Source organism: Lupinus angustifolius, unplaced genomic scaffold (genome assembly GCF_001865875.1).
Source record: "Lupinus angustifolius cultivar Tanjil unplaced genomic scaffold, LupAngTanjil_v1.0 Scaffold_32_82, whole genome shotgun sequence".
Taxonomy (NCBI): Eukaryota; Viridiplantae; Streptophyta; class Magnoliopsida; order Fabales; family Fabaceae; genus Lupinus; species Lupinus angustifolius.
In genome coordinates this window covers 101,994-124,557 of record NW_017720727.1, presented here as the reverse complement: position 1 = coordinate 124,557, position 22,564 = coordinate 101,994, and the positions used below count along the sequence as shown (strand labels likewise).

The window sequence follows — 22,564 nt, the reverse complement described above, 5'->3', positions numbered from 1 at the left end:
CTCATATAAGTATTTGTTTCACTCTATATGTACTCCTCTATATAAGTATTTTGTATTCATTTTACTTGCTTTTATACGCTCTTGTTACTTTTTTTGTAGGTTTAAAAGCCTATTGTAGTAGCTAGTTTTTGTAGAGTTGAAATATAGAAAAAAAAGGCTGAAAATAAATCGAATAAATCTAATATTCGTTTGAAATTCAACAAACTTGGTTTATAAAACAAATGAGTTGAATTTGAGCTCGTTAAATAAATGAGTCGAACTTAAGTTGTATATAGTTCGACTCATTTAATTCATACGTTGACTCGATATTATATAAACTATTTTTTATATTTATTGTTACTATACTACCACCTATGCATTATTTTTATTTTTATTGTTGTTATATATAAAAAATAATACTATATTTATGTATATAACTTTGTGAAGTTTTTTTGAATGGATTAATTATTTGAATTGTCTAAATGAACCAATTCGAGTTGAGCTGAATAGTTTATGAACTATGGTTGAGCCAAACTCGAACTAAAAAATAACTCGTATTGAAATCAAGTCGAGTTTTGAGCTAAACAAATCCTTATCAAACTGAACTCTAGTTCAACTCAGTTTAGTTTATTTTCAAGCATACTTCTCAAGTTAACCCATTAATCATCATAAGTGTAAAAGAAGATATATGAAATTTCTTTTTTTTTGTATTACCAAAAGTATCTTCTCACCCTATAAATAAAGAATTATTTTTTTTAGATGTGTGATTGTTCATCCCAATAAATGATCACTATTCGGAATCGACATTTGTATTTGGTGAGTTTTAAAGATTTTATAATAAATACGAAAAAAAAGGTATTTTATAAATACCTAGATTAGGAGGTGTTATTATTGGTTATATAAGTGTTCGGGTAAAACCTGTTAGGGTTAACATTCGGGTCGAACCATCTACCATTGAAACTGGTGAAAACCGGGTCAACCCGGAAAACACTTCAATCGCAGTAAATACATAATAACGGCGATTAAGTCCATTGTGTTTGGGTTTTGCACAGTTGCAATTCCATATCAATTCTTCTCACAATTCACACAAATTATCTCCAATTTTCATCAATACTTCGTTCAGTAACTTGTGCAATCGAAGTTTTTCAAAATGAAGAAATACTTCAACAGCGGAATCGAAGGTTCCAGCGAAACCCAGTACGAGGATAGTGAGATTGACGATTCTTCTTCTTCTAGTTCCTCAGAAGATGTGAGTAAATTATAGTTTTGTTTTTATTTATTAAATTTTCATTTAAATTTGTAGTGGGCGCGGAGGCTCGGTATAACCCTAAGGTTGGTGTCTTTTACGCTGTTTGTGAGTTGATTTTTTGGAGAGAACTGTATTAAAGTAAGACTTGATAGCAATAAAGTACATTTATGACATCTCACGTCTTTCATTTACTTTCTCTCTCCTCCAAATAATCAACTCGCAAACTGACTTTCGAGTCTAATTGCGAGTTAGCTTCAGAGGGGAAGTAATGGTAAGAAAAGGTTTGAGAGTCATTATAATTGTATTTCATGACTTCAAACCAAGTCCCAAACAAAGGAGCCTCAAGTTTTGTTTGTAAGTTGAGTAATGGAGGGAATGAAGGGAAATTGAAGGTTTCAGAGTGTCATCTCATAAGTGTATCTCACAACTCATAACTTTAAATCTTACCTTTCCATCTCATGTCTAAAACCCAACTCGCAAAGCCACCTTAATGACCAAGAGATCACAGACTTGCAGTATCTACCCTCCCTGGCCTCGTTGAATGAGAGCCTCCTTTACTGGACATTTTTTTTTAAATTTGTGGAAACAAAGTCTATATGTCACAGATTTCAATTATGATAGGAGGAGGAGGAGGAGATAGGGAAGGAGCTGGCTGATGTAACCTTTGAGGAGTTGCAGAAAGCTCGCTCAAATGGTGCACATGCATTTTTTCAGAAACCCAGAGAAGACCAAAACTTGAAAAGGGCCAACAAGAACAGGTATGTATTTGTAATGAAATGCTAAACAATGCTGGAAATGTTGTGGCAATTCCTCTGGTTTTGTAGACCACCAAAACCGCAATTCCTCCTTGCTTGGAGTGATTAATCTTTTACACCCTTTGGGTGTGGAGATACTGTGGGAAGCCAAAAGAGTGTTTTTCTTGTATCCAAGAAATATATCAAAATAACTGATTTTTATGTTTTCGTAGGCCAATGGAGGCTAGTAGCAAGAAGCCAGTAGCTGCCTTTAGAGAGGTCATACAAGCTCCTAAGAAGGTAAGTTTTGTTTTTGATAGTATTCGGTTTGATTTATCTGCTTATATTTATGTTTTTCCTTGACACATCAAATGTTTAATCTTTCAAAATCTAACAAGTAAAGAGGGGCCTTTTCCTTGCAAAGTATTCTAATATTTCAGATGTACCCTGTAATAGCCAATTACAGTCTGTTACTTGTGTGTTTCATATGTGCACACTCATCCTCACCCATGGTTAAGCCTCTGGTTTCATTATCACATGTGTAAATTTAGGACTTGAGCTGGTTTACTGCAAGTATATTATAGCAATGTCCTTTTCTGTAAATACTAACCTAGGTAGTCAATAGCACGCTATAGTGGAGGGTTTTGCTATTTCCCGCTATGCCACAGTGGATATCGGTATAGATGGCCGTAGCGTCTATAGCAGATCAAATAGTGGTAGAATCGCTGATCAAATAGCAGGTCATAACCCGCTATGTGTTTTTATTGCGACTGGAACCCTAACTTCAGAGAGGAAAAGTCTTTTTCGCCCTCTTTTTTTAATAGGAGGTCGGTTTCCTCCCTAGGTTTTAGGTAATTTAACCTTCACCTTCTACTTAACACATTGATTTTCGTAGGTCATATGATTTTTACTCTATTCTACATTTCTTTTTCCTTCTCTTTCTTCTTATTTCTCCTAATTCCAGTATACATGTTTGGCGGCTTACATCTTCATCAACATACTCCGTCTTTTCTAAGCAGAATTTTCTTTTGCGCCTAACTGTTTACCCCCATCATCTCTTTGTTGATTCTCTTATCAAACTGATTGAACCTAATTTTGACACCATCTTTGTGTGGTTCAATTTTGTGAGATACAACTCTATTATGGCCTCCAACCGATCAATTCTAGAATATGTAATACTATTATCTTGACTATTAATTAGGAATGTGTCTATGATATGATCTATTTCAGTATTTATATCTATAGACTATAAAGTACATATGTATTTTTCTTAGTTGTAGCAGCTGTCCCATTACCCGCTATAGTGTTTTTGGGTTCGGCCGCTATGCTCTGCTATCCACAATTGACTACCTTGATACTAACAAAATTTCAAACTATAGGGGTTGTGCAGTATATGATATGGAAGTTATGTTGTATTGGAATATGGATATGGTCTTCCCATATTTTATAGCTGGATACTTTTACTGAATTACTATTTCCATAATGTTCAGGTTGTACGTGATCCGCGATTTGAATCTCTTTGTGGTACACTTGATACCGATGGGTAAGTTCACCTCTTGATATGTCCTTCCTCTGTTTTTGTTTTTTGTTCTCAAGAACTTTTCTTAGAAATGTCATGATTTTAGCTGCAATTATAATTTTAATGACACAGTTCAAGAAAGTCAATAATAGTGTGAAGCTGTGTTGGTTCTGTCTGCCTTTCAGATTTGAGTGCGTGTCCAGCCTAGTATCATTCCATTATGATCATTATTTGAATAAAAGCTAGCTACCATCATGTAAAGAAGTCAATATTGTGAGAATAGTTAAAGCAGTCATTAGAAAAGTTCACATGATGGTCTTGTGTATTGTGATAAAATTTAAGTCCTCCCACTCAAATTTGACAACTATCCTTGAAAATGTATTTGTAGTGTATAATATTTTTTCCCCACATTATTTTTCTATAAAAAATAGAGTAAATACCCATTTTAGTCCTTTATATTTTTCGACCTTACCAGTTTAGTCCTTCAAAAAAGAAAACACCTAAAATGGTCCCCAAAAATTTCAAATGTGGGTCAAATTTGTCCTTTTTGGGGTCAAATTAGTCCCTACCAAGTATTGTAAAACATGCTAAAAATTACTAATTTGACCTACATTTGAAATTTTTGGGGACCATTTCAGGTCTTTTCTTTTTTGAAGGACTAAACTGGTAAGGTCGAAAAATATCAGGGACTAAAATGGGTATTTACTCTAAAAAAATAATGGCCTTGTGTCAATTTATTGTCTCTGCTATGAATAATGTTATAGAATCATTATACTGATATGTATTTCTAGTGCATGATAAAAAACTGCATTTGATTTATAAAAGTTTTCATGAATCATCAATCTATGGTCTAATGTAGGCTATCCTATATTAGATTCAACAGTGACGTTGAAGCATGTTCTTCAAAATTGTCCAAGTTGGGGTGTTGGTAAATGGATATATTTGTGGGGACATTATTAATTAAGCATGTTTCTTTGTGAGTATCATCTAGTATCTTCTTTTTGGATGATAGCCTGTCTGTTTTCCTTTTAGTAGGGGTAGCATTTGCTTTCTAATACTTTTTTTTGCAACTATTGCCGGATTATTTGTTTGAACAATTTAATGCAAGTTATTTGTGTGTTGCTATTTTATTTTAAGAAAGTGTTTTAACGAAATCTTGAATGCTCCCCTATTTCCTATGATGGGAACTATGTAGCACTAGTAATACATATACTTGGCCTTGCAGGTTTAGGAAGAGATACAACTTTTTATTTGAAAATGATCTTCCTGCTGAAAAAGAGGTAGCATTACAGATTCTAATGGTAGAGTTTGTCTATAGCTTATTCTTTTACATTCCGTTGATGGTATCTTTCATGTGTAACAGGCTCTGAAGAAGGATTTGAGAAAATATAAAGATCCAGAGCGCATCCATGAAATAGAAGAACGTTTATCGTGGATTGTAAGTACTTGCCTTTTAGAAGTTTGTCTTATACCTCCAGAAGTGTCACACATGTTGATCATATTTACATATTTTTTAGGATAAGCAGTTGAAATCTGGTTCAGCAAAGCATATTGATGCCAAGATATTGGCTAATCACAAGAAGAAAGAGAGAGAAGCAGCAAAGCAGGGAAAACGTCCTTTTTATATTAAAAAATGTAATGCTCCTCCCTTCCCTCCTCCCATATCCTTTCCCTTCTCTCTCCGTATATTGGAAATGGAATTCCTGCTTTTGCTAATTTTTGTTTGCCTTGCAAGAGAATTTAAGGGCCTCCTTAACCCCAAATATGAACACGAGAAGTCAATGCTGCTTGATTAGATATACTCTTGTGACTGTTGAACAGTTCCAGTTTTTGGGAGTACTTAGAATTCCTGTTAACTTCTTTTAGCACATTGATGGATGGTGGTATTATTGGCAATATGTTTGTTAGTGATGATGCTATTAGTCTGTTAGTGGAACACAGTGGGATATGAAGCCATATCTATGTAGCTTTATTTGAAAGCAATCTATTTGTTTTCGCTTCTCAATTAGGTACACGGGGTGATCATATGAATCTAAATGAGTGTTAAGTGGTGCTAAGCACAAATAAACTTCATACTAGACAAATAGGAATCAAATGAAACATTGGTGTAGATGCTGACTCGGTTTTTCTGTTTTATGTTCTTTGCAGCTGAAATCCGGAAGCAAAGGCTTGTTGAAAAATATAATCATCTCAAGGTATGCATCTCGGAACATTTCTATGTGTTTGCCACCATCCCCATTTGTTACCATGTCATTTAATGAGTGTTTTCTACTAACTCTATCTTAACACCATTTTCAGTCGTCCGGCAAACTTGAATCATTTGTTGAGAAAAGGAGGAGGAGGAATGCTGCAAAGGACCATAGATACATGCCATATCGTAGATCTGGTGACAGCATGGAATAAGGTTGTTATATTTAAGGTTCTTTACTATGCTAATAGTACTGGTAGATAGGACCAAAAAAGAACAGAAGAAAGTGGTTTATGTATCTTTTGTCTACCATATATTCCCTTTTTGAATATCCAAAATGATAGTCCTTGTTGATGCCTAGGTATCTCTTGCGAGTACTTAGTAGTGTCTATTTTGAAAGATTTGCTAAAATCTTAAGTGATTAGGATTATAGCAACTATAACACACTCTTGGGCCTTATCGAAGGCTTATATGATGTTTTCAATTGGTACAAGTTATAAGAAAGAACTTGAGTGAAATATATAGTATTGTTTTTTCTCATCCATTTCAATACCACGCAATGTACGGCTTTTTATAATAATATATTTAAGTATCCAAAAAAATTTCATAGACAAATACTCTACTTCTTAAGAAATTTATGCAATAATCTCCTATTGCTCTCCCATCCCACTATGCTCTTATGCTGAGACTTTTCTATGGGCAAGGTGGACTTGTCTAGTTGGCTCCTTATTCATTTGCTAAGTCAGTTTGTGAAAAATATGTTTTGTACTTTTATTAACATTTAGATACATCCAAGGGTGTCATTTATTTTGGCTTTAACCTTTTTTGGGTTTGAACATTTTAACTTATCTAAATAATCACACGTACTAGAAAAAATTATTTGAGAGGATCCAAGTCCCTAAACAAGGCTCTCTCTTTTTAGTTTAGTGATATAAGGTTCTTCTATATTCTCATGTAGGTTAAAAGGTTAACGGTTCGATTACTGACAGTTATATATACCGAAAAAGATTAGTTCTTTATCAATAAAGTCATTAATTATATAGAAATATTTTCTCTTTGCTTAAAAATAAAAAAATAATATATAAAAAAATCTCACCCTTTGCTCCTTAGTTTTGTCAAATTGATGCTAAAGGCAAGGAGGAATTGCTAATTTTAGTTTGGTATTAGCTTCAACTTTTCTTATAATTAAAAAATATTCCCAATGTCTGCTTATGAATAAAAAATTCCCTCAAAAGGTAGTATATGAAGAGCTTGCTCAGATTACCTCTACCACCATTTGCAATTTTTTCTGCCTTTCAATTGGGATAACAAAATTAAACACATAAGTGAAAATTATTAAACACACAAAAGTACCCTCACATACTTTATTTTTTGAAACCAACTTACAAGTTTAAAGTTAAACTTCTCTAACTTATTTGGGAAATACTTAAAATAAAACATACAATATCTAATTCCTTGCATGCAGAATAAGGGTTTTATGAAGGATAGCTTCATATAGCCACATCCATTCTTCTAAAATGTGTATCACTCCATATACCATGCATTTTTAACCAGTCAAAAAAGTAAAACATAAACAAAATACAACGCAGGTTAACTTTATACTTTCTGACTGATAAAAATGAAATAGTATATAGAGTGATACCCATTTTTTTAGATAGAAGATATAAATATGTATTCATTATGCTTTGATAGGAATAACTAGGAGAGGTTGTGCCTTATGTAAGGTAAGCCCATATTCCTCAGACATATCCATATTCTCTCCCTCTCCTCCATCAACAAGCTTCCAATCATAGCCACATAAAAGTGAGGCCAAGACAGTGTGCACAGTCTTAGAAGCCAATGGTAAACCAGGACAAATCCTTCTTCCAGCACCAAAAGGAATAAGCTCAAAATATTGACCTTTAAAATCAATCTCATTATTCAAGAATCTTTCAGGGATAAATTCATTTGGGTTGGCCCAAACACTTGAATCTCTTCCCATGGCCCATGCATTAATCATAATTTGTGCATTTTTAGGTACCATGTAACCACATAGTTCAACATTATCTCCTGACATGCGTGGCACTAAGAATGCTGCTGGTGGATGCAAACGAAAAGTTTCTTTAATCACTGCTTCTAAGAAAGGAAGCTTTGATATGTGTGTTTCTTCAAGTTGTTCACCTTTGCTTGTAACTTGTTGAAGTTCTTTTCTAACTTTTTTTAGCTTTTCTGGATTACGTAGCAACTCTGCCATTGCCCATTCTATTGTGATTGATGTGGTATCTATTCCAGCCACGAATAAATCCTGACATATATAATCAATTAGTAAAATAAAACCATTCACCTAATGGATTTTTGCAGTTGATCTGTTGGATCCGACCAAGATTTGATGGGGTGGCTCTAACCACTGGAGAGTTTAATTGTTAGTTTGCTACCAGAGCATAAGAAAATTGAAGAGTTATAAATGAGATATCACGTCTTAAACCAAAACTTTAAGACAATGGTTTTAGCAGTTTTTCTCACTTATAAACTCTTTTTACTAGTATATAATGTGAAATTTAACGTTTGAATAACATGTGTTGTGTTGGTTTGATTAGTCTACATGTCTTTTAAATTAGATAGAATTTAATATTTATGCTCTATGAATATAAGAGTTTTTTATAATTTCAGTATATAATCCATATTAATCATAAGCTGATAATGCATATATAGAATTCTTTACTTACCACAAACAAATGCGAAACATGGAGCCTAGTAATTTGAGAATTGTCTTCCAGCATGAGTTCTAGCACAGAATCTAGAACATCTTTGCAAGCCTTGGATTCCTTTTGTGTAGCTCTTAATTGTAGCCTTTCTTCTATAAGATCATCAAAAAATTTAATCAACTTTCCAAAATAACCCTTCATTCTTCCATGGGCACCTTGTGGATCAAGAAAACTAAGGATTGGAAAATAATCCACATAGTTAGGCTTTCCAGCTTCTTCAGTGATCCCACAAATAATGTCCTTGAACTCTTGAAACTTATCAGAAGTATAATGAGCCAAGTCCATAGAGAACAAAGTGTTTGATATAGAATTAAGCACAGTCTTAAAAGTTGCCTTGCCAATATCCAAAGCCTCACCTTTCTTGCAACTTTCCTTAACATAATCCATCAACTCTTGCACCTTCTTTTGTCGTAAAAATTGCGTCGAATCGAGCATTCGAGATGAGAACACTTTGATTGCGCAAGCTTTCCTAAGGGCCCTCCAATCAGCTGAAGGCTGCATCCATGCCACTGAGTATATATGATGGTCATGTGCCCTAAGGGTATCTGGGGTTGGCCTAAAAGAGAAAACTTGGTCATTTTTTTGAAGTGCTTCTTTGGCTACTTGTGGAGAGGAAATAACTATAGCAGTAACACTACCAAACTTTAAGGTCATTATAGGTCCATAAGTTTGAGAGAGCTTAGAAAGTGTTTGGTGTGGGAGTTTTCCAAGTTCAAAGATGTTACCTATGATAGGTAAAGGGTATGGACCTGGGGCATATTTGGATGTTTTGATTCCTAATTTGGAGAATAGGACATAAATGCTTGTCCAAACAAAGGAAATGAGTAGAAAAAGTGTTAGATAATCCATTGTTGATGCTGCTTTCAAATCTTTACTTCTCTAGCTAAACTCTTTTGGGTATATATAGGAAAGTTTTGTTTGGACAACCACCTTAGATTATTCACACTTCTAATTATTTATTGGTATTTCTTATGAATCAATCACAAATTTACAAATTTCAAGTCAAATTATAATTGATTAATAAGAAGTATAAATAATCAAATTATTGAGAACATGTTACACTTAAAGTTGATATTTTTTACAACTTTAGTTATATAAAATTATTTTTATGTCATTTGTAATATTCTGATATATTTTGGACCACTCAATACAACTTACACTCCTAGATCCCCAGTCTTGAATCCTTTACTAAATGTAAATACCCTTGCTTATATATAGTTATAGATACTATAAGCTCTGTGATGGAGTGTTTAACTACTTCTATTTATCTCACTATTTTTTGGAGTGAAAGAAATATATTGTCGCATCAATTATCTTTAAGACTCTCTAAAATTTTAAGCTCTTACATGAATATTTTACTCAATATAATTTACTTCCATTATTTTAATCACTCATTATTTGAAAATTTAGTTATATGATTACAGTTAATTGTATAAATATTTTTAATATAGTTTATTTGATTTTATTGAATTAAGTTACAAATGTTATCCTTGAATTAAGTTTCCAATATTATTCTTGATTTTTTAATTTTTAAATGATTCATCCTTATTATAGAAATGTATCAAATGCGTAACTTTTTTATTCAGTATGTAACATTTGTCAAATTTTCTCTATAAATTTTTAATATAAATATATATCATTATATAAAACATATACTTCTATCATACAATTATAATATAAAGTAGAAAATTAATAATTTTAGCTTAAAATTTTATTTAAGATTTAACTCAAGTTTTTCTTAAGACATAAATACATGATATGGAAGAGATGTTTTTAGCAAAAGTATTTATAACTTTTGAAAACAATTCAGATTTCTGAAATAAAAAAATTAAAATTAAAAATCAAAGACACTAATTTATTCGTAGACTACTTTCCTTTTGCCATCAACTCACATAATGAAATTCACTTGTTTTAAACACCATTTTTATTCTTGTTTCAAATTAATCACATTTTTATAAAAAATAAAAAATATTATTTTATTTTAAAAAAAATTATTTTTAATTGTGTAATAATATATGATTGATCCGAAATAAATAGACAAATGTTAAAGATTGTAACATCATTTCCAACACCCAACTCAACCTTACCTATCCATTTTCATAATCGCAATGCGAACATAACAAATACCATAGCCACCGCTTCCAAATAGTCTTACTGTAATAATTGAAGGTTCACAACTCTATGATTATAAGAAAATAATAGAGCACGAGTCAATGAGATAATAACAATTAATTAATGAAGGCAATCAAAGTCAGAAAATAATAACCCAAGAGCGTTGGTTCAAGTGATACATGCTTGATTCCCCTTAAGCAAGAATCCGGGTTCGAGTCTTGTGGATAGAAAAAATGCCCGTTGGGAGAGTTAGCCCCACTTACCTGTGGATGTGCCCGGCTCAAACAGAATTGCCTCCAGTGCGTGGATACATGTGAGAAACTAAAAAAAAGTCAGAAAATAATGTACCCATAAAAAAAGAGTCAGAAAGTAGTTATACAAATGCAATCTCCTTTCTTAGATTTGTATGCATGTGTCAAAGAAATATATGTTAAAAATAAAGTTGGATGGGTATGGAGTTAGTGTATGTAAAATTTTGAGTGAATCATTTATTATTCACATTTATGAATTTTACTATTCTACTTGTTTATCTTGCTTAATTAAATGGCAATGAGTACTCATATCTATTAGTAATATCTAGAATGGGTTAGGTCCGTGATTTTAATTTTGTGTACAGTTGAAACCAAAAAAATTGAAATTTGTTGTTAAATGGGTTCGGGTCTGGGTAATGATCCAAACCTGTGCCACATACCTGCAATTCCCTAAATATACTTTGTTGTTATAATTGTGATGTCATCATATTGTTAAACGTTAATGTTATATTTGTTAATTCATAACTGTAATATAAATATGTAATATTATATTGATTAAGGAATCTAATAAATTTGATATGATTTATTGACTTATTTGAAATTATAGTTTTAGCAAAAGAGAGTTATATTTAAGTGACAACTTAAAGTCATATACTTATACTATAATTATATTCTGTAATTATTATTATCATTTTTTTTTGTTCTTTTGATTGTCTAAAATAACATACATGATTATATGAAATATGTATGCAAATGTATAAGTTGTTTACAACCTTTTTAATCCAATAGATACCTAATAACTTATAGATAACAGACCCAACAAGTATCTAAGCGATCCAAGTCTCAATTTGGCATAACAAGGTGGGGTTGAGTAATTTACTACCATAACCTATTGTCATCACTATGCACACTTTCATCAAAATTAGAGAGACATGGATATTCTCATCTATATTAAAAAAACATAAAAATCATGCCTTGCCTTGGGTTGCACATACATAAAAACTGAAAATTTCAGAAAAAATGGTTAGAAATAAATAAAATAATTTATAAGAAACAATAATCGCACATTCCATGAAGATGTATAACTAGAGTGTCATTCACAAGTTAAATGTGTTCCCAAATTTCTTGAGACTGTCTGAGCAATGGTGAAGCATCTTTGTTTTTGGCCATACAATCCTCAAGGCTTTGGCTATAAATAGGAATGCTCCAAGCCATTGTAAGACACACCAATATTCTAGCCTTAGTGCATATTCTCTCTTCTTCTCTTGTTCTAATATTGTAAGGAATATTTTAGTGTTTAAGATATACTTGAGAGAGAGTGATATTGGGTGTACTTGGGTTTTGGGAAGTGAGTGAAACACTTGAGTGAACTTGTAATTCTCTTTTATCATGGTGATAATATCATTGTTGCTCTTCAACCGTGGACGTAGGCAAATTGCTGAACCACGTTAATTTCTCGGTGTCATTTTCTCTATTTAAATTTCTCCATGCGTCTTCCGCTACAACATCATCCTTAGTCTCGGGTTCAAGTCTTATGAAATATCTGTTGAAAAAGTTAGTCTCTGAGTTCCAAATTCATTAACGTAATGGAAGCTCTTTATTACTATTTATAATTGGCAGAGTTGCTCCACTATATACCAAATTTATCTTGTGTCTATGTTTCTACCCCAAAAAAATCTTGTGCCTTTTTCGCATGGAATATAAGTATAACTCATATAAGTATTTGTTTCACTCTATATGTACTCCTCTATATAAGTATTTTGTATTCATTTTACTTGCTTTTATACGCTCTTGTTACTTTTTTTGTAGGTTTAAAAGCCTATTGTAGTAGCTAGTTTTTGTAGAGTTGAAATATAGAAAAAAAAGGCTGAAAATAAATCGAATAAATCTAATATTCGTTTGAAATTCAACAAACTTGGTTTATAAAACAAATGAGTTGAATTTGAGCTCGTTAAATAAATGAGTCGAACTTAAGTTGTATATAGTTCGACTCATTTAATTCATACGTTGACTCGATATTATATAAACTATTTTTTATATTTATTGTTACTATACTACCACCTATGCATTATTTTTATTTTTATTGTTGTTATATATAAAAAATAATACTATATTTATGTATATAACTTTGTGAAGTTTTTTTGAATGGATTAATTATTTGAATTGTCTAAATGAACCAATTCGAGTTGAGCTGAATAGTTTATGAACTATGGTTGAGCCAAACTCGAACTAAAAAATAACTCGTATTGAAATCAAGTCGAGTTTTGAGCTAAACAAATCCTTATCAAACTGAACTCTAGTTCAACTCAGTTTAGTTTATTTTCAAGCATACTTCTCAAGTTAACCCATTAATCATCATAAGTGTAAAAGAAGATATATGAAATTTCTTTTTTTTTGTATTACCAAAAGTATCTTCTCACCCTATAAATAAAGAATTATTTTTTTTAGATGTGTGATTGTTCATCCCAATAAATGATCACTATTCGGAATCGACATTTGTATTTGGTGAGTTTTAAAGATTTTATAATAAATACGAAAAAAAAGGTATTTTATAAATACCTAGATTAGGAGGTGTTATTATTGGTTATATAAGTGTTCGGGTAAAACCTGTTAGGGTTAACATTCGGGTCGAACCATCTACCATTGAAACTGGTGAAAACCGGGTCAACCCGGAAAACACTTCAATCGCAGTAAATACATAATAACGGCGATTAAGTCCATTGTGTTTGGGTTTTGCACAGTTGCAATTCCATATCAATTCTTCTCACAATTCACACAAATTATCTCCAATTTTCATCAATACTTCGTTCAGTAACTTGTGCAATCGAAGTTTTTCAAAATGAAGAAATACTTCAACAGCGGAATCGAAGGTTCCAGCGAAACCCAGTACGAGGATAGTGAGATTGACGATTCTTCTTCTTCTAGTTCCTCAGAAGATGTGAGTAAATTATAGTTTTGTTTTTATTTATTAAATTTTCATTTAAATTTGTAGTGGGCGCGGAGGCTCGGTATAACCCTAAGGTTGGTGTCTTTTACGCTGTTTGTGAGTTGATTTTTTGGAGAGAACTGTATTAAAGTAAGACTTGATAGCAATAAAGTACATTTATGACATCTCACGTCTTTCATTTACTTTCTCTCTCCTCCAAATAATCAACTCGCAAACTGACTTTCGAGTCTAATTGCGAGTTAGCTTCAGAGGGGAAGTAATGGTAAGAAAAGGTTTGAGAGTCATTATAATTGTATTTCATGACTTCAAACCAAGTCCCAAACAAAGGAGCCTCAAGTTTTGTTTGTAAGTTGAGTAATGGAGGGAATGAAGGGAAATTGAAGGTTTCAGAGTGTCATCTCATAAGTGTATCTCACAACTCATAACTTTAAATCTTACCTTTCCATCTCATGTCTAAAACCCAACTCGCAAAGCCACCTTAATGACCAAGAGATCACAGACTTGCAGTATCTACCCTCCCTGGCCTCGTTGAATGAGAGCCTCCTTTACTGGACATTTTTTTTTAAATTTGTGGAAACAAAGTCTATATGTCACAGATTTCAATTATGATAGGAGGAGGAGGAGGAGATAGGGAAGGAGCTGGCTGATGTAACCTTTGAGGAGTTGCAGAAAGCTCGCTCAAATGGTGCACATGCATTTTTTCAGAAACCCAGAGAAGACCAAAACTTGAAAAGGGCCAACAAGAACAGGTATGTATTTGTAATGAAATGCTAAACAATGCTGGAAATGTTGTGGCAATTCCTCTGGTTTTGTAGACCACCAAAACCGCAATTCCTCCTTGCTTGGAGTGATTAATCTTTTACACCCTTTGGGTGTGGAGATACTGTGGGAAGCCAAAAGAGTGTTTTTCTTGTATCCAAGAAATATATCAAAATAACTGATTTTTATGTTTTCGTAGGCCAATGGAGGCTAGTAGCAAGAAGCCAGTAGCTGCCTTTAGAGAGGTCATACAAGCTCCTAAGAAGGTAAGTTTTGTTTTTGATAGTATTCGGTTTGATTTATCTGCTTATATTTATGTTTTTCCTTGACACATCAAATGTTTAATCTTTCAAAATCTAACAAGTAAAGAGGGGCCTTTTCCTTGCAAAGTATTCTAATATTTCAGATGTACCCTGTAATAGCCAATTACAGTCTGTTACTTGTGTGTTTCATATGTGCACACTCATCCTCACCCATGGTTAAGCCTCTGGTTTCATTATCACATGTGTAAATTTAGGACTTGAGCTGGTTTACTGCAAGTATATTATAGCAATGTCCTTTTCTGTAAATACTAACCTAGGTAGTCAATAGCACGCTATAGTGGAGGGTTTTGCTATTTCCCGCTATGCCACAGTGGATATCGGTATAGATGGCCGTAGCGTCTATAGCAGATCAAATAGTGGTAGAATCGCTGATCAAATAGCAGGTCATAACCCGCTATGTGTTTTTATTGCGACTGGAACCCTAACTTCAGAGAGGAAAAGTCTTTTTCGCCCTCTTTTTTTAATAGGAGGTCGGTTTCCTCCCTAGGTTTTAGGTAATTTAACCTTCACCTTCTACTTAACACATTGATTTTCGTAGGTCATATGATTTTTACTCTATTCTACATTTCTTTTTCCTTCTCTTTCTTCTTATTTCTCCTAATTCCAGTATACATGTTTGGCGGCTTACATCTTCATCAACATACTCCGTCTTTTCTAAGCAGAATTTTCTTTTGCGCCTAACTGTTTACCCCCATCATCTCTTTGTTGATTCTCTTATCAAACTGATTGAACCTAATTTTGACACCATCTTTGTGTGGTTCAATTTTGTGAGATACAACTCTATTATGGCCTCCAACCGATCAATTCTAGAATATGTAATACTATTATCTTGACTATTAATTAGGAATGTGTCTATGATATGATCTATTTCAGTATTTATATCTATAGACTATAAAGTACATATGTATTTTTCTTAGTTGTAGCAGCTGTCCCATTACCCGCTATAGTGTTTTTGGGTTCGGCCGCTATGCTCTGCTATCCACAATTGACTACCTTGATACTAACAAAATTTCAAACTATAGGGGTTGTGCAGTATATGATATGGAAGTTATGTTGTATTGGAATATGGATATGGTCTTCCCATATTTTATAGCTGGATACTTTTACTGAATTACTATTTCCATAATGTTCAGGTTGTACGTGATCCGCGATTTGAATCTCTTTGTGGTACACTTGATACCGATGGGTAAGTTCACCTCTTGATATGTCCTTCCTCTGTTTTTGTTTTTTGTTCTCAAGAACTTTTCTTAGAAATGTCATGATTTTAGCTGCAATTATAATTTTAATGACACAGTTCAAGAAAGTCAATAATAGTGTGAAGCTGTGTTGGTTCTGTCTGCCTTTCAGATTTGAGTGCGTGTCCAGCCTAGTATCATTCCATTATGATCATTATTTGAATAAAAGCTAGCTACCATCATGTAAAGAAGTCAATATTGTGAGAATAGTTAAAGCAGTCATTAGAAAAGTTCACATGATGGTCTTGTGTATTGTGATAAAATTTAAGTCCTCCCACTCAAATTTGACAACTATCCTTGAAAATGTATTTGTAGTGTATAATATTTTTTCCCCACATTATTTTTCTATAAAAAATAGAGTAAATACCCATTTTAGTCCTTTATATTTTTCGACCTTACCAGTTTAGTCCTTCAAAAAAGAAAACACCTAAAATGGTCCCCAAAAATTTCAAATGTGGGTCAAATTTGTCCTTTTTGGGGTCAAATTAGTCCCTACCAAGTATTGTAAAACATGCTAAAAATTACTAATTTGACCTACATTTGAAATTTTTGGGGACCATTTCAGGTCTTTTCTTTTTTGAAGGACTAAACTGGTAAGGTCGAAAAATATCAGGGACTAAAATGGGTATTTACTCTAAAAAAATAATGGCCTTGTGTCAATTTATTGTCTCTGCTATGAATAATGTTATAGAATCATTATACTGATATGTATTTCTAGTGCATGATAAAAAACTGCATTTGATTTATAAAAGTTTTCATGAATCATCAATCTATGGTCTAATGTAGGCTATCCTATATTAGATTCAACAGTGACGTTGAAGCATGTTCTTCAAAATTGTCCAAGTTGGGGTGTTGGTAAATGGATATATTTGTGGGGACATTATTAATTAAGCATGTTTCTTTGTGAGTATCATCTAGTATCTTCTTTTTGGATGATAGCCTGTCTGTTTTCCTTTTAGTAGGGGTAGCATTTGCTTTCTAATACTTTTTTTTGCAACTATTGCCGGATTATTTGTTTGAACAATTTAATGCAAGTTATTTGTGTGTTGCTATTTTATTTTAAGAAAGTGTTTTAACGAAATCTTGAATGCTCCCCTATTTCCTATGATGGGAACTATGTAGCACTAGTAATACATATACTTGGCCTTGCAGGTTTAGGAAGAGATACAACTTTTTATTTGAAAATGATCTTCCTGCTGAAAAAGAGGTAGCATTACAGATTCTAATGGTAGAGTTTGTCTATAGCTTATTCTTTTACATTCCGTTGATGGTATCTTTCATGTGTAACAGGCTCTGAAGAAGGATTTGAGAAAATATAAAGATCCAGAGCGCATCCATGAAATAGAAGAACGTTTATCGTGGATTGTAAGTACTTGCCTTTTAGAAGTTTGTCTTATACCTCCAGAAGTGTCACACATGTTGATCATATTTACATATTTTTTAGGATAAGCAGTTGAAATCTGGTTCAGCAAAGCATATTGATGCCAAGATATTGGCTAATCACAAGAAGAAAGAGAGAGAAGCAGCAAAGCAGGGAAAACGTCCTTTTTATATTAAAAAATGTAATGCTCCTCCCTTCCCTCCTCCCATATCCTTTCCCTTCTCTCTCCGTATATTGGAAATGGAATTCCTGCTTTTGCTAATTTTTGTTTGCCTTGCAAGAGAATTTAAGGGCCTCCTTAACCCCAAATATGAACACGAGAAGTCAATGCTGCTTGATTAGATATACTCTTGTGACTGTTGAACAGTTCCAGTTTTTGGGAGTACTTAGAATTCCTGTTAACTTCTTTTAGCACATTGATGGATGGTGGTATTATTGGCAATATGTTTGTTAGTGATGATGCTATTAGTCTGTTAGTGGAACACAGTGGGATATGAAGCCATATCTATGTAGCTTTATTTGAAAGCAATCTATTTGTTTTCGCTTCTCAATTAGGTACACGGGGTGATCATATGAATCTAAATGAGTGTTAAGTGGTGCTAAGCACAAATAAACTTCATACTAGACAAATAGGAATCAAATGAAACATTGGTGTAGATGCTGACTCGGTTTTTCTGTTTTATGTTCTTTGCAGCTGAAATCCGGAAGCAAAGGCTTGTTGAAAAATATAATCATCTCAAGGTATGCATCTCGGAACATTTCTATGTGTTTGCCACCATCCCCATTTGTTACCATGTCATTTAATGAGTGTTTTCTACTAACTCTATCTTAACACCATTTTCAGTCGTCCGGCAAACTTGAATCATTTGTTGAGAAAAGGAGGAGGAGGAATGCTGCAAAGGACCATAGATACATGCCATATCGTAGATCTGGTGACAGCATGGAATAAGGTTGTTATATTTAAGGTTCTTTACTATGCTAATAGTACTGGTAGATAGGACCAAAAAAGAACAGAAGAAAGTGGTTTATGTATCTTTTGTCTACCATATATTCCCTTTTTGAATATCCAAAATGATAGTCCTTGTTGATGCCTAGGTATCTCTTGCGAGTACTTAGTAGTGTCTATTTTGAAAGATTTGCTAAAATCTTAAGTGATTAGGATTATAGCAACTATAACACACTCTTGGGCCTTATCGAAGGCTTATATGATGTTTTCAATTGGTACAAGTTATAAGAAAGAACTTGAGTGAAATATATAGTATTGTTTTTTCTCATCCATTTCAATACCACGCAATGTACGGCTTTTTATAATAATATATTTAAGTATCCAAAAAAATTTCATAGACAAATACTCTACTTCTTAAGAAATTTATGCAATAATCTCCTATTGCTCTCCCATCCCACTATGCTCTTATGCTGAGACTTTTCTATGGGCAAGGTGGACTTGTCTAGTTGGCTCCTTATTCATTTGCTAAGTCAGTTTGTGAAAAATATGTTTTGTACTTTTATTAACATTTAGATACATCCAAGGGTGTCATTTATTTTGGCTTTAACCTTTTTTGGGTTTGAACATTTTAACTTATCTAAATAATCACACGTACTAGAAAAAATTATTTGAGAGGATCCAAGTCCCTAAACAAGGCTCTCTCTTTTTAGTTTAGTGATATAAGGTTCTTCTATATTCTCATGTAGGTTAAAAGGTTAACGGTTCGATTACTGACAGTTATATATACCGAAAAAGATTAGTTCTTTATCAATAAAGTCATTAATTATATAGAAATATTTTCTCTTTGCTTAAAAATAAAAAAATAATATATAAAAAAATCTCACCCTTTGCTCCTTAGTTTTGTCAAATTGATGCTAAAGGCAAGGAGGAATTGCTAATTTTAGTTTGGTATTAGCTTCAACTTTTCTTATAATTAAAAAATATTCCCAATGTCTGCTTATGAATAAAAAATTCCCTCAAAAGGTAGTATATGAAGAGCTTGCTCAGATTACCTCTACCACCATTTGCAATTTTTTCTGCCTTTCAATTGGGATAACAAAATTAAACACATAAGTGAAAATTATTAAACACACAAAAGTACCCTCACATACTTTATTTTTTGAAACCAACTTACAAGTTTAAAGTTAAACTTCTCTAACTTATTTGGGAAATACTTAAAATAAAACATACAATATCTAATTCCTTGCATGCAGAATAAGGGTTTTATGAAGGATAGCTTCATATAGCCACATCCATTCTTCTAAAATGTGTATCACTCCATATACCATGCATTTTTAACCAGTCAAAAAAGTAAAACATAAACAAAATACAACGCAGGTTAACTTTATACTTTCTGACTGATAAAAATGAAATAGTATATAGAGTGATACCCATTTTTTTAGATAGAAGATATAAATATGTATTCATTATGCTTTGATAGGAATAACTAGGAGAGGTTGTGCCTTATGTAAGGTAAGCCCATATTCCTCAGACATATCCATATTCTCTCCCTCTCCTCCATCAACAAGCTTCCAATCATAGCCACATAAAAGTGAGGCCAAGACAGTGTGCACAGTCTTAGAAGCCAATGGTAAACCAGGACAAATCCTTCTTCCAGCACCAAAAGGAATAAGCTCAAAATATTGACCTTTAAAATCAATCTCATTATTCAAGAATCTTTCAGGGATAAATTCATTTGGGTTGGCCCAAACACTTGAATCTCTTCCCATGGCCCATGCATTAATCATAATTTGTGCATTTTTAGGTACCATGTAACCACATAGTTCAACATTATCTCCTGACATGCGTGGCACTAAGAATGCTGCTGGTGGATGCAAACGAAAAGTTTCTTTAATCACTGCTTCTAAGAAAGGAAGCTTTGATATGTGTGTTTCTTCAAGTTGTTCACCTTTGCTTGTAACTTGTTGAAGTTCTTTTCTAACTTTTTTTAGCTTTTCTGGATTACGTAGCAACTCTGCCATTGCCCATTCTATTGTGATTGATGTGGTATCTATTCCAGCCACGAATAAATCCTGACATATATAATCAATTAGTAAAATAAAACCATTCACCTAATGGATTTTTGCAGTTGATCTGTTGGATCCGACCAAGATTTGATGGGGTGGCTCTAACCACTGGAGAGTTTAATTGTTAGTTTGCTACCAGAGCATAAGAAAATTGAAGAGTTATAAATGAGATATCACGTCTTAAACCAAAACTTTAAGACAATGGTTTTAGCAGTTTTTCTCACTTATAAACTCTTTTTACTAGTATATAATGTGAAATTTAACGTTTGAATAACATGTGTTGTGTTGGTTTGATTAGTCTACATGTCTTTTAAATTAGATAGAATTTAATATTTATGCTCTATGAATATAAGAGTTTTTTATAATTTCAGTATATAATCCATATTAATCATAAGCTGATAATGCATATATAGAATTCTTTACTTACCACAAACAAATGCGAAACATGGAGCCTAGTAATTTGAGAATTGTCTTCCAGCATGAGTTCTAGCACAGAATCTAGAACATCTTTGCAAGCCTTGGATTCCTTTTGTGTAGCTCTTAATTGTAGCCTTTCTTCTATAAGATCATCAAAAAATTTAATCAACTTTCCAAAATAACCCTTCATTCTTCCATGGGCACCTTGTGGATCAAGAAAACTAAGGATTGGAAAATAATCCACATAGTTAGGCTTTCCAGCTTCTTCAGTGATCCCACAAATAATGTCCTTGAACTCTTGAAACTTATCAGAAGTATAATGAGCCAAGTCCATAGAGAACAAAGTGTTTGATATAGAATTAAGCACAGTCTTAAAAGTTGCCTTGCCAATATCCAAAGCCTCACCTTTCTTGCAACTTTCCTTAACATAATCCATCAACTCTTGCACCTTCTTTTGTCGTAAAAATTGCGTCGAATCGAGCATTCGAGATGAGAACACTTTGATTGCGCAAGCTTTCCTAAGGGCCCTCCAATCAGCTGAAGGCTGCATCCATGCCACTGAGTATATATGATGGTCATGTGCCCTAAGGGTATCTGGGGTTGGCCTAAAAGAGAAAACTTGGTCATTTTTTTGAAGTGCTTCTTTGGCTACTTGTGGAGAGGAAATAACTATAGCAGTAACACTACCAAACTTTAAGGTCATTATAGGTCCATAAGTTTGAGAGAGCTTAGAAAGTGTTTGGTGTGGGAGTTTTCCAAGTTCAAAGATGTTACCTATGATAGGTAAAGGGTATGGACCTGGGGCATATTTGGATGTTTTGATTCCTAATTTGGAGAATAGGACATAAATGCTTGTCCAAACAAAGGAAATGAGTAGAAAAAGTGTTAGATAATCCATTGTTGATGCTGCTTTCAAATCTTTACTTCTCTAGCTAAACTCTTTTGGGTATATATAGGAAAGTTTTGTTTGGACAACCACCTTAGATTATTCACACTTCTAATTATTTATTGGTATTTCTTATGAATCAATCACAAATTTACAAATTTCAAGTCAAATTATAATTGATTAATAAGAAGTATAAATAATCAAATTATTGAGAACATGTTACACTTAAAGTTGATATTTTTTACAACTTTAGTTATATAAAATTATTTTTATGTCATTTGTAATATTCTGATATATTTTGGACCACTCAATACAACTTACACTCCTAGATCCCCAGTCTTGAATCCTTTACTAAATGTAAATACCCTTGCTTATATATAGTTATAGATACTATAAGCTCTGTGATGGAGTGTTTAACTACTTCTATTTATCTCACTATTTTTTGGAGTGAAAGAAATATATTGTCGCATCAATTATCTTTAAGACTCTCTAAAATTTTAAGCTCTTACATGAATATTTTACTCAATATAATTTACTTCCATTATTTTAATCACTCATTATTTGAAAATTTAGTTATATGATTACAGTTAATTGTATAAATATTTTTAATATAGTTTATTTGATTTTATTGAATTAAGTTACAAATGTTATCCTTGAATTAAGTTTCCAATATTATTCTTGATTTTTTAATTTTTAAATGATTCATCCTTATTATAGAAATGTATCAAATGCGTAACTTTTTTATTCAGTATGTAACATTTGTCAAATTTTCTCTATAAATTTTTAATATAAATATATATCATTATATAAAACATATACTTCTATCAT

General features: G+C 32.7%; 4 protein-coding genes across 6 annotated transcripts; 2 read left to right on the top strand and 2 right to left on the bottom strand.

The window, feature by feature from the left end:
* Positions 1-898: 898 nt before the first annotated feature.
* LOC109338645 (ribosomal RNA processing protein 36 homolog) lies at positions 899-6,033 on the top strand. 2 transcript variants are annotated; one of them, XM_019575920.1, is made up of 9 exons: positions 899-1,228; positions 1,853-1,986; positions 2,196-2,262; positions 3,453-3,505; positions 4,707-4,761; positions 4,845-4,919; positions 4,999-5,116; positions 5,630-5,676; positions 5,780-6,033. In XM_019575920.1, exons 1-9 carry the CDS (start codon positions 1,130-1,132, stop codon positions 5,882-5,884), a joined length of 753 nt encoding a protein of 250 aa, XP_019431465.1. In that variant the 5' UTR covers positions 899-1,129; the 3' UTR covers positions 5,885-6,033. The 2 variants fall into 2 exon arrangements, with proteins under 2 accessions (XP_019431465.1, XP_019431464.1); XM_019575919.1 differs by having other exon boundaries at positions 944-1,228; positions 1,850-1,986.
* Positions 6,034-6,908: 875 nt separating this feature from the next.
* LOC109338642 (geraniol 8-hydroxylase-like) lies at positions 6,909-9,307 on the bottom strand. Its single transcript, XM_019575916.1, has 2 exons — positions 8,375-9,307; positions 6,909-7,953 (listed from the first exon to the last, which is right to left on the bottom strand). The coding sequence occupies exons 1-2, from the start codon at positions 9,260-9,262 to the stop codon at positions 7,348-7,350; spliced, it is 1,494 nt and encodes a 497-aa protein (XP_019431461.1). The 5' UTR covers positions 9,263-9,307; the 3' UTR covers positions 6,909-7,347.
* Positions 9,308-13,383: 4,076 nt separating this feature from the next.
* Positions 13,384-18,519, top strand: LOC109338643 (ribosomal RNA processing protein 36 homolog). Of its 2 annotated transcripts, none has more exons than XM_019575918.1 (9): positions 13,384-13,714; positions 14,339-14,472; positions 14,682-14,748; positions 15,939-15,991; positions 17,193-17,247; positions 17,331-17,405; positions 17,485-17,602; positions 18,116-18,162; positions 18,266-18,519. In XM_019575918.1, exons 1-9 carry the CDS (start codon positions 13,616-13,618, stop codon positions 18,368-18,370), a joined length of 753 nt encoding a protein of 250 aa, XP_019431463.1. In that variant the 5' UTR covers positions 13,384-13,615; the 3' UTR covers positions 18,371-18,519. The 2 variants fall into 2 exon arrangements, with proteins under 2 accessions (XP_019431463.1, XP_019431462.1); XM_019575917.1 differs by having other exon boundaries at positions 13,429-13,714; positions 14,336-14,472.
* An 875-nt stretch (positions 18,520-19,394) lies between these two features.
* On the bottom strand, positions 19,395-21,793 carry LOC109338650 (geraniol 8-hydroxylase-like). Its single transcript, XM_019575929.1, has 2 exons — positions 20,861-21,793; positions 19,395-20,439 (listed from the first exon to the last, which is right to left on the bottom strand). The coding sequence occupies exons 1-2, from the start codon at positions 21,746-21,748 to the stop codon at positions 19,834-19,836; spliced, it is 1,494 nt and encodes a 497-aa protein (XP_019431474.1). The 5' UTR covers positions 21,749-21,793; the 3' UTR covers positions 19,395-19,833.
* Positions 21,794-22,564: the final 771 nt, after the last annotated feature.

What these genes read in the sequence shown, in the direction of transcription:
- LOC109338645 (XM_019575919.1), top strand. Translation starts at nt 1,130, where the DNA reads ATGAAGAAATACTTCAACAGCGGAATCGAAGGTTCCAGCGAAACCCAG. An exon ending in ATCTTCCTGCTGAAAAAGAG is followed by an intron (nt 4,762 to 4,844) that starts GTAGCATTACAG and finishes CATGTGTAACAG; the next exon opens with GCTCTGAAGAAGGATTTGAG. An exon ending in AAAAATATAATCATCTCAAG is followed by an intron (nt 5,677 to 5,779) that starts GTATGCATCTCG and finishes CACCATTTTCAG; the next exon opens with TCGTCCGGCAAACTTGAATC.
- LOC109338642 (XM_019575916.1), bottom strand. Translation starts at nt 9,262, where the DNA reads ATGGATTATCTAACACTTTTTCTACTCATTTCCTTTGTTTGGACAAGC. An exon ending in ATGTTTCGCATTTGTTTGTG is followed by an intron (nt 7,954 to 8,374) that starts GTAAGTAAAGAA and finishes TATATATGTCAG; the next exon opens with GATTTATTCGTGGCTGGAAT.
- LOC109338643 (XM_019575917.1), top strand. Translation starts at nt 13,616, where the DNA reads ATGAAGAAATACTTCAACAGCGGAATCGAAGGTTCCAGCGAAACCCAG. An exon ending in ATCTTCCTGCTGAAAAAGAG is followed by an intron (nt 17,248 to 17,330) that starts GTAGCATTACAG and finishes CATGTGTAACAG; the next exon opens with GCTCTGAAGAAGGATTTGAG. An exon ending in AAGAACGTTTATCGTGGATT is followed by an intron (nt 17,406 to 17,484) that starts GTAAGTACTTGC and finishes CATATTTTTTAG; the next exon opens with GATAAGCAGTTGAAATCTGG.
- LOC109338650 (XM_019575929.1), bottom strand. Translation starts at nt 21,748, where the DNA reads ATGGATTATCTAACACTTTTTCTACTCATTTCCTTTGTTTGGACAAGC. An exon ending in ATGTTTCGCATTTGTTTGTG is followed by an intron (nt 20,440 to 20,860) that starts GTAAGTAAAGAA and finishes TATATATGTCAG; the next exon opens with GATTTATTCGTGGCTGGAAT.